The sequence below is a fragment of the Rhyacophila brunnea genome, unplaced genomic scaffold (genome assembly GCF_057557595.1).
Source record: "Rhyacophila brunnea isolate RB1 unplaced genomic scaffold, BYU_Rbru_1.0 scaffold_2, whole genome shotgun sequence".
Classification (NCBI taxonomy): Eukaryota; Metazoa; Arthropoda; class Insecta; order Trichoptera; family Rhyacophilidae; genus Rhyacophila; species Rhyacophila brunnea.
The window spans coordinates 34,983,165-34,995,178 of record NW_028232859.1 but is presented as its reverse complement, the minus strand read 5'-3'; the positions used below and the strand labels follow the sequence as shown (position 1 = coordinate 34,995,178).

At 32.6% G+C, this 12,014-nt stretch overlaps 1 protein-coding gene across 10 annotated transcripts in view; it reads left to right on the top strand.

The window, feature by feature from the left end:
- Positions 1–12,014, top strand: part of LpR1 (Lipophorin receptor 1) — a 512,507-nt gene that overhangs the window by 475,495 nt on the left and 24,998 nt on the right. For 7 of the 10 annotated variants that reach the window (XM_085947362.1, XM_085947360.1, XM_085947370.1 and 4 more), the window contains exons 3-4: positions 2,420–2,542; positions 4,816–4,938. In XM_085947362.1, the coding sequence (XP_085803488.1) occupies positions 2,420–2,542; positions 4,816–4,938 (246 nt within the window). Of the gene's footprint in view, positions 1–2,419; positions 2,543–3,347; positions 3,465–4,815; positions 4,939–12,014 lie in introns of all 10 variants that reach the window. The other 3 variants (XM_085947363.1, XM_085947361.1, XM_085947369.1) reach the window with 1 other exon arrangement.

The window sequence follows — 12,014 nt, the reverse complement described above, 5'->3', positions numbered from 1 at the left end:
CGTTGCTCGTAGGCGGATCCTAAATCTTTACGAGCTGTTTGTTGGCGAATTTAAAAGCGGGCGATTCGGCTACTGCGATTTGATGATTAAATACAAAACTTTCCATTCGCTGAGAAGCTACAAGCCAGCGACTTTTTTGACAGAACGTAGTTCGTTTTTACCGGGAGGTTGCTACTGCGCTCTACTGCGCAGACGCAGTAGGCCCACACGCCGGCGTGTAGCGTGTAAAGTTGACCGGCTTTCAACTTTTTCGGTAGAGTGTTTACAACCTGCTTATTAGCTTGTTCGATGATTACACTGGGCGACTTTACAGGCAGGTTGTAAATTCGCCAATAAACAGCTCGTAAAGAAGCTCAATGTAATTGACGCTTAAGATCTATAAAGATTTTCGATGTTGTAACAGTCACAATGTATCTAAACTATGATCAAACAATAATTGTTTACTCTATATGCCTGGAAACCTTTTCTTTCTGGTTCTAGCCATACGTGTATCGAACAATACATGTCACTGCGAGACATGGCGTTATATTATTATGTATATTCAAGAGACGTATATTCTATGATGTTCAACTTTTCCGAATATTCAACATTATAGTGATAGCGAACATTTTGTTTTTACATTTTATACACGAGTGATACTGTCATGCTTCCAATTAATACATACAACGCATACGTTATTAATTGTGTTTTGTTTCATTCAGAAAACGTACAAAACCTTCAAAATATTATGTTGCTTAGCTACTTATCCAAAACAACAGTTTTCTTCAGTATACTCTACTAATGCATTCCATCCCGGAGTTCTGGGCTCGATTCCCGGTGAGGTCAAAATATATTTACTTATTCTAATATATAAATTCCTCAAGCCTGGGAGTTTTACCACTATAGTTGGGCTTCATGGCTTGTTGTGGTGTTTAATATAGAAGAAACAAAATACTTAATACCCACTCTAAACATCATAATATTGTGGACTCTATCATGTAGATAATAATATTCCTCGATATTGGCAGGAGTATTATTTATTCTTAGGCATTTGTACATTTAAATAATTACATTATGTTGAATGAACTGGCTTTTATGTATTTGGTCTCCATTATTATGGGGAGAAACATACGTTTTTATTATTTTTTAGTTTCTATTTTGGAATGTTGACAGTTTTTTAACTGGAAAATAACTGTTACTGACATGGTTCTTTCACAAAGCATGACACTTTCAGCTAGTAATTACGGCAGGTCAAATAACGTAACTATCTATCTACCTATACTGAAAATGATCAGTTCATTACACGGACCGGATTTAAATTGGCCATTTGTCTTAATGGCCCAAATCTGGCAGTCGCTGGTCATTTTCACGTTATACCGCTAAATACGTCGTTATCCTTTATGGCGTCACTGACCTCCTGCAAATGGCGGCCAAAGGACGAAATTCGATATTATGTTACACCCGGTGTGTATAAAAACGATTCTTTATTTTTGTTTAAACTGGCCCTTTTTGCTCGAATCTGTTCTGCGCGTAGCGTGAAAGCGTGTTGCCACGTAGAAAAATCTAACTGCCATGAATATTTCTTTATTAAATTGTCCATATCTTCAGATATTATTTTCCCGAAAAACCTTTTTCTTCGACTTACGTCTCTTATTCAAAGAGCGGTAGGCACCAGTTCTGAGAAAATTGACCCGAAGGATTGAGTCAGACTTTTATTTTTAACGTGAAAACATATAAATATTTTTTCAACGTTCAATCTGTTTATTTATTCGTGTAATGTCTCACAAAAGTGATAAACAATGATAATATTGATAATACACCATGCTTTTAATATGCACCTATGTGGATGATTCATATTAAATTTATTACCTACATACATTATTATTATAACGTTTTTGAATGGTCAAAGATATAGCTTATAATCAGTATCTTTAGAATTATCTTGAATCGTGGCCATTTTTTGAATATAAAAATGCCTAATTCTTGTCAAATTTTGGGATCACTGAGATTATAAATATAATTTTTTATCGCAAATATTTATAATATTTAAATAGTAAAAAAATTTAATAATGGTTTTATAAATGCGCTTAAAAATTAATAAACGTAAAAAATCTTAACTCCACTGCACATGGATGTACTGAAATATGTCTATATTCTAAAACATTAGAGAGAGTTTTAAAAGAATACTATTTAATGTAATAAAAATACTTTATGCAGTCATCAAATGTTTAAAATGAATATAAAGGATAATAAGCCTTCAAAATTATATAAATAGATTATCTACAACGTTTAAGGAATGTCCAGGCTTATGCTCTGAAAATACTATAAAAGCTCCATTTTGACCTACGTGTCGCACGTGGGCCGTTAATGTTGTGTGTATTCTTCCCTTATTATTTTTAATTGGTTCAAGTTATTGATTTCTTGTTGTTTTGATTCGCAGAAGTAAGAACGTGCTCGGCATCAGAATTTCGCTGCAAAACTGGAAGATGTATCCCCCTCACCTGGCAATGCGACAATGAAAAGGATTGTTCGGACGGCTCCGATGAAGATGTCAACATTTGCAGTAAGCCAATACTGTTTTTCCTCCATTCATTACAATATACAACTCACATATAAATATATGTTATTCTGATATTCAGATATTCAAAATTTGATTTTTATAATATTATTTAAATTACGTACCTTATTATTTGGATTATCTTTCTACTAAAATTCTACTATCTATATATTACATGTCAACGTTTCACTTACATTCAATTACTATCAACAAAAAAAACGAGATATTTACTAAATTATGACCTCAATATCGCAACCTACTCTCTTAAAATATATATTTTTTTGTTTTATAATTTTGTTGATACCGGCTCTCCGTCGGTACAGTTATTGCTGAATACAAATCATATGATTTTTGGCTTCATCATAGATGATTAAAAATATAATAAGCGTTGTATTGGTATGAGAATATAAAATTGTATCAATGTAGATTATTTGTTTTCAATTCAATAAAATATTATGGGATATTTGATTAATTCACACATTGTAGATGTTTTTTGATATTATTTTATTTATATTTGACTTTTTGAGCCGTCCTACACACGCACCGCAAGCTGTCACGTTTATGCGGTTTCTTGCGGTGCGTGTGTGAGCCTATCCTAAAACTCATATGCAGAGCTCTGTCAAAGCTCAATAATTAACCTTAACTGATCTTTTATATACTATTTATTGTCAACCTAATACTTTATTTACTGAGTCAGAAGTTACTTTAATTTAACTGGACGATTCATATTAATATTCTTTTAACCATAAGAATACATTTACAATTAACTGATTCTTCTTCTTCTGTATTTATATCATTATTATGTTACCAGTACATAGAAATTGCTCGTCATCATCGTACAAGTGTAGAAATGGAGAATGCATACCTGGGTCGTGGAAGTGTGATGGTGCAGTAGATTGCCCAGATGGGACAGATGAACTATTATGTGGTAAGTCATCTTTCGCCAGTCAAAACTGGTCGAAAGCTGGGAAAACACCACGTGGGATCCTCATCAAAACATATAGCTTGTATCATCACAGCATTCGAATCGTTCAGGAACTGATACTTTCGACTATGTTCATATACAATGATGCCAATAAACATCTAGATAAGTCATTCGGGAGCTAACGAAACTTTACATATCACCGAATGTAGCGGCGTCTGCTGGAACCTGGAACGTAGTTTTATTTTTTTTCAGATACGCTTATTGGGTCCAAAGCTTCTTTACAGATATCTGCATTACGACTTGTTATTGTAGTCATTGACGCAAATGTAATTAATCGTGTTTTTAATGTATGTAATCATTCAAATAGGCATTTTATATTTGTAATATAATTTATAATAATCAACCAAATCGTCATTGGATTTTAATGGGTAAGTAAGTACTATCAATCAAAAGATATAGCTTATAGAACAGGGGTGACGAACTTATGACACGCGTTTGAAGAGAAAAAATACCTATAATAATAATAAATGACAGATCGCATTTTTTTAAAATAGCAGGCAAATACTCTACAAGAATAAGCAGTACGTTTAACTTAAATATATAATTGGATAGGTCGGTTCTTAAACTTTATGCGTCACATATAATATTATCACACTAACCTCATCAGGCGGCGGGAGGTACCGCGCCGAGAACCTCTACTTTTGATCGATTTACAATGCTTGAGACCACTGTAGCGAGAGAATGCATCATCTGATCGGAGCAATTCTCATGTAAATTTGTGCGAAAGAACCAAACTAATTAACACATTAAAAAACAATTTCATTTCTACCCACAACAATAACTTCACCAAATAAGAAACAAAAACTTGGTGAAGCTATTAGTAGTAATTCTGGCAGACAGTTTCAAAATTGGTGGACCGAAATTGAAAATAGTGATAAAGCTATATGTCTGCTATGTTCTGTGAGTGGTATTTAGAACATCATCATTTTTAATGGAATTTTTAAAAACTATTTTTTCCTCGTGAAAAAATGCTCGGCACGTCAGAGAGTTGAAAAATAAAATTTGGGAAATTTTGGCACGCGTACATAAAAAGGTTCGACAACCCTGCTCTAGAATGATTTCATATGAATTATATTACTTACTCATTTAAATATTTAAATTATTGAATCTATAAACGCTTCATAAAGTAATACTGCTGAATTATTTTTATAAAATACTGATTTAAATTGCATATGTATTGAGTGAATGGTTTTTACATTAAAATACACGAATATTTCATCTTGTCATAATATTGATAACAATATTTGGGTCATCGCATGCCATATGAATGCTTTGGGTTACACGCTTGTTACAGAGGTCAAAGCGTGTACTGCTGATGAGTTCACCTGTCGGAGTACACCTGGGGAGTGCGTCCCTCTCACTTGGATGTGTGACGACAGTGCCGATTGTTCCGACGGCTCCGACGAAAAGTCATGCAGTAAGGAATTCCATATCATATGGATTTAGTACAGCCAGCTATTTAGTCTAGCAACCAAAGTGTGCACTTATCTAATACCTATTTGTGGATGTAGGTAAGCTAAGGATTTGTACAGTCGGGTTGAAATTTAATTTACTTTAATACTTTATATTTAAAATGAGAGTATGTAGACAGTTATTTGTAGGTGTGGTAAAAAATAAGATAACCACGTCTGCTATAAATATTATGCACATTTTGACGTAATTCGATCCGAGTGCGAATCCGTATATGGCATGGTAGTCAAATCGACTAAATTACTGGCTGTGTCTAAATAGTATAAAAATAAGCACTATTGTCATAACATGGGAGTGCATGATATTTCATTATACATTTAAATGAGGTTTCTTCGTAATCATAGGTAATCTAGATATTTTATTATCTTTAATGGTAGGTTTGTCTTTCATTCGCATTTATCCCGCGCATTTATGGATTCAAATATTTGTCCTTGATATTTCTTAAGGGAATATTAAGGATAATGATTGTCGATCTCAAAGTAATAATATAAAGAGAGTGTATATTATTCAGCTATATGAAGCCGTATTTATTGCTTATAACGGACAGTAGAGCCTTCATTTGATTATTATTAACTTAATTATGAAACTTCATACCATCATGTTGCTTCTTACTACGGCTACCAAATTTAAACACAATATATTTAACCATATTTTCCACTAAATAATTACCACTAACTTTATATTTAACACAAAAACAATAACATTCAGCAATACGTGTTCGCAGTTTTTGAATGAATGAAGTCATTGAAACCAATATTCACCGGTGACGAGTACAAAAAATATTTAATTCAGCCGTATAAATTCTATCTTTCTCTAACGCATATTGTGAAGAATATAAGCATGCCAAATGCTTTCTCACCTGCAATTATGGTTCGTGTTCATTCAGGCCTTAATGTGGATTCAACAAATCTTGTTTTTTCTTCAATATTATGTTTTGTGTGTTTCGTCTCAATTTGATAAATGGTAAATAAACATAAAGGCAAGTCGATACTAGACTAAGCGTAGACAGAGCGATTAATTGTGGAAAGATTTATATCAATGATTTTGAAGAAACCTCGTTTATCTAATCTATTTAATTGTGGTTATTGCTATCTGAACACATCTATCATATTGTATGATCAAATCACTGCGTATCTATTCAGTCGTTGCATGAAAAATATATTTATAGCTAATGTAAAGTCTAGTCCAGACCAAGAACATAATATTATGTATATTAACAATGTTTTTCATCCGCGTCGGAAAATAAAAATACACAGACATATTAAATGTTTGGAAAGGAATGTTCGGAAACACTTTTTATACAACTTTCGAACGGTTTATATACAATTCTAATTTGATTTAATTTTAATTTAATCACTAATTAGTTATCTTATTAGTACTGTTATCACTTATCAGCTACGTAAAGTGCATAAAAAAACATTCTACGATAATATTATATCAAATAAATAATCTTATATGTCGTCGCATAGCAAAAATTATTTTATGTCGGTTTTATTTTATTGTCGTAAAATTTTCAGACGTATTATGGGACTTATTATATTATTAATTTTTAGGTTTAATATCTGAATCACGTGTCATGGATTTTTCGTGCTTGTATGATTTCTGCATAATAGTCGTTTTATCAAAATAAAGATTAATATGATATATTTTTCCGGCATTCTTAACTCAAGACTTTTGACACTCAGATTTATTTTATAACGATCAAATATGTAATAATATGATAATTCTCATACCTGTCGCTTTCTGAAACCTTCCCTCGCTTACTTGCTTACATTTTCCGCAGCATCCGATATTATCCGACAGGGTTGCGTGATGCCAACCTATGTATTCTATTTGTATACAAATAGCAGAGATTTTTACGCTTTTCCTATCATGTTTGATTTGTCAAGCTCATTTTAACTCTGTACATACTGAAACATAACGTCAATATACTATAGAATCAGATAAACGATGCCGGAGATTTCACATATTAACACCCACAGCGTGAAGTATATGTTTTTCCATTTTACTCTTACATAATGTGCCATCCATACCAGTATGCACTCCATACAAATAAATAACAAACTTCTCCGCCAACGTTTTGGCGGACTAGTCGTGACTTGAAATATGTCCTCACATTGCTATAATAACCGATCCCAAAAATCTGTCTTGAATGCATAGAAGAAATATAATATAGTCGTAGCGCCTTCAAAACCATTTTTTTACACTATTACCGTTATCACTAGCAGGATATAACGATGGCTTAGTGCAAAGATATTCTATGTCCGGTTTTTGTGGAAATTCAGTTAATATACACAAAACGTTCGTCTGCATCGTATCTATATACTGTAAAAATATTGTACGTCCAAATAGGATATTTGAAAAGATATTGTGTCTTTAAAATACATAATGCTATGTCCATTTCTCATGCATCTCAAATCTTAAAATTCGATGTTCTCAAAACATACAAAACTGGACATACAATATTTTTGAAATAAACCATCAAAATATACTGAAAGTGCATAAAAATAATTCCATATTAGAACTTAGAGGACGCAGTGATTAAAATGGATGATGTTTGTAAAAAATGTATTTATTGTTTAAAAAAATACATTCAGTTTTGAATAAGCAATGACAATATTATGGCTACATTCTTTAATTTCTCTCTCTGGCGATATCGTATCTACTAAGTAATATTAAATCTGGCGCTTTACACACAAACTATCAAGAGATTAGATAGTTCAGTCAGCCGTCTGAGTAAAACACACAAATTGTCACGTTCAGCATTGAAACGAATTCGCCACACTATACTTGATTTCAGAAAATATTCGCTATCGGTTTGAATGGAAAACATAGACTGTCATTGCGCAGCGGGGTCTTCCCCTCTAACGATGTCGTATCCACTAAGTAATATTCGGGCGGTTGACATACGAACAAATCATTAATCTCTCCCTTTAACGAGCGCTCGGCGATAGATTCTGCCCTGCAGTATGGTCGCTCTTTCCAAGTCGGGATTAAGAGGATATTTTTTTATATCGCACCATCAGTCATCCCCTCAATGGCGCGCTTATAATGGTCCCTTTGACAACTTATTAACGGAAAATTTATGCGATAACGCCCTTATTGAGTTACGTTTCTACGAGGGATATTCTCGGATACTATCAGAGTATAGCCATTTTAAACAATACCTACACGACCAGATTGGTGTTCATAACAAAATAGTGCTATATTTTATTCTTGTAAATATACTTACGTACATATTATATTTTCCTTGTGTACCTAGTGAGTATATTGAGTATCTGTACATACCTCTATGCGATCACGTGACATATGGATCGGCTACGTGAAAATATCGAAAGAGTAAGTTCAATATGTGTTTCGATTCGGAGTATGAACTTAATGTAAATAATTACAAGATAAAAAGAACTTTTTATATACAACGTTTTAAATTTTATGTTGAATCATATAAACTTGACTTGACTAGCTTAAACGATCAAAAAAATGTATTTGATAGAAATAATACTGAAATGTCATTTTGACACTCATATTGATTTCCATAGTAACGCACGTATATATTAATAATTTAGTTGTTAGGACCCCAGACCCCCTAGCAACCAATAATATTCGATTGGATTACGGATTTCTTCCGAAATAACTTGTCATACAAAACAGAATTAACTGAAAATGAATTCAATTCTACTTAAAGATGGCTAAAAGTATTTAAAAAATGCATTGGCATCGTGTTCTGATATATTCTAAAGGTGTCAAAATGTAAAATGTGTAAAAATGTCTAGCTAGTCCATATCAATGAGCTAGTCGGAAAATTAGTTAAAAATCGATTGCTAGATTTGTACGATAAACAACCACCGGACAAATAAGAATACAACCTAATAAAAACGTTGTAAAATATTACAGACACGGGATTCGAACTCGTGCTCCACGACTTCAGCAGCGCACGTTCTGCAATAGTCTAATATTGTTAGTCATTCCATACAAAATTAATTCATTGGGACCAATTATTTATACATACACACGTTTTAAAAATATTATGAGATATTCTTTTCAATTTTCATTCGCTGTCCAACGATTATCATCACTTGTAATATATTATATATGTATCTAGAAAGATACCATATTATTATAATGCCTTCAGCACTACACTGAATCCCTTTCCAGCAACGGTATAGCATCCCTTTATGGTTCAGTTAGTAAAAACCCTGCCGACACTCTGTAAAAGTGTAAAGAATAGATTGCACCAATCGATAATGTGAAATTCTCAATATCCGGCTGCTCTTTCAGCTCCCTATTTGACCCAACCTTCAATCATACCTTTTTCATTTTTTGCGGTTTCGGTTTTGTTACAGATGGAGATTGTAAGCGACTCATTATTTTATTTATTAAATTCTCAAATATTGTACCATGGTCGTCATACGTGCGGGTTATATACTTGAACTCGCCATTTTAGATATTGTCTTGGAATTCCACATTTTTCGTAATAGAATAATAATGTAGTCAACCGTGTCTGCAACTTTTTGTCAAGACAGTAAAGTTTCTACATTCAACATGCACAGAACTATGAATCTCACAGCGGCGAAGGCTCCATACTAAACGATTATTTTAAGTCTATCTTCTAAGAAAAAAGACACTATTTTTAGGAAAATACATAATTTAAAATGATCGCTTAATTTTATATCGCCAGTGAACTATTAAAATTTCATCAATTTAGTGTGTCGTTGTCATTAGTGTGTACCTATTCATCAGTAGTATTATCGTATTATCTATTTTAGTAAGGATGCCTGGCAAGTGTGCTCTTTTTCTCTGATCCCCAAAGCCTACTGTTTTGCAAAAGTCACACTTCGCCACTGGAATCTCACGTCTCAAAATAAATCTTTCAAAAGTTATTTATTTTAAACATAAAGAAATCTATAACTTACATATTATAATAATTATATTATAATGTGTATATATCTTGTGGTACACTATAATTATATGCATGTCATGTAGATATTCAAATAAAAGTATTACGACAAAGTATAATGATACGAAAAGTCATAATAGAGTTAATTTAATTATAACGCCATTTTTCCTTCGAACGTTTTATCTAACTCCCATCATTTACAACCCTTTTCGCGTCGAGTCACTAACCACATGGCTAACTTATGATTGAACTATTTCTAAAATTCGATTAAAATCTTCGTAACATACGTATTTAGCACTCCACTGACTACAGTTACACAATTGAATATACTGTAAGCAGTGTTGTCAAAACTCAAAAGTACTATAATTATTATAGTTTTTGTATTTTCTCCAAGCAAATAATTTATTGAATGAATCGTACGTTAATCATTCATTCACAATTAAAGTGGGTACACATTTTTGGGACTCCGGTATTGCGCAACCAGTGCATTGATGTAAGGCCACGTGTAAACACAAACACTAACAACAGCCACCGGCGCGATTGCCATGCGCCGCGGACTGTATTTCTCAAACTATTTGTATGGGACACACGCTGATGGATCGAACATATTCACATTAAACCAGTAAGTGGCAACTACACATGGCTTTAGTTCGTGGTTGCATCTAGGCGTGGCCTAAATGAATATTGATATATATATATTTTGTTACGAGATGAGGTAGGGAACCGGAGGGTAGGTAGGTTTGACTCCAATGATAAGAAGGTTGATGCGTGCATTAAACGAACCCTGGTTTTATTATATCCTTCCAAATAAATATTGATTTAATTATTACAGATAAGTTTACAGATTATAATTTAGCTGAATGAAATCACGAGAATGCGTTTTGATGGATTACGAGTTCGACCGGGCGAAGCGGAACGATAACCTTACGGTTGAATCTTTGATAATCGAATGACGATGTTGCTTTCTTCAACTGAGTGTTTTATACTGATTCGATACAATATAAAATGCTGCTATCAGCTACTCTACTACTAATATTTTTGATAATCATGCTTATGAGGTTTATTGTGCAATGCATGATTCGTTTCGTAAATTATAGATAATTGATTTTAATTTGAACAATTACGCAGTTTTATTATTTGCGAAAGATTGATTTTCATACAAACAACTTTTGTGCATATCATTGTAAACCTATATAGCATTATTTATTAATTTGCGATATTATTGGTTAATAATTGAATTATTATATTATTTTGCTAAATTAACTTTCTGTTGAAATTTGATTGACTCACATAAATCGCTTGTTTTGCAATTTTAACAATATTATGTTGCAAGATACATTGTAGTTATAAATTAATGGTTTCCTGCCATGTCATGCTGGATGGTAGGGTATTCACCCTACATTATTATATTTTTGGCTGCTTGATCAACAATTACTGTTAACCCATATCCATAAGGTTCATTTACCCTACGTGAGGAATGCATGACATAATAAAAAGACTTTAAAATTTGTGCCTAACAATTGTATACCTATTGCTAACATTGTTGTGTAGAATTTAATTATAAAATGGTTTTTATGTGAACATAAAGTATTCGTTGAAATATTTGAATGCCTGAATATTATATTCACATAAATTACACTGTATTTTTATATTTCCTATTGAAATTTAATTATTTAAACTTTTTCAATGCTTTTAAGCTAACACAGACACTACCTTCAAAGTTGTTCGAATTTATCAATACCTACTATGATTAGGGTTGCCAACTTTACTGTCTCGATTTGGCCGGGATTATCCCGTAATTGAAGTCTTTCTCCATGATCCCGATTGAAGCTAACCCGCGACGCATAATATCCCGGAATTTTAGTTAACGCAACCAATTTTCAAAAAAAATGAGACTTCTCATTTTCGAGAAATTGTCAATGAGATTCTTGACTTCGTTTCTGAAACTTTGATTCTAAATGAAATTTCTTCAATTTTCCAGTAAAAATTTCTTCGGCCGACAATGCTAAAAAAATAGGTAGGTATATTACGCAAATTCTTGAATTTCGAGAAATTATTACGAGTATTACGGGAATTACGAGTATTTTTGTTCCGGAAAATGTCTCGAAATTTTCTAAAAGAAATTG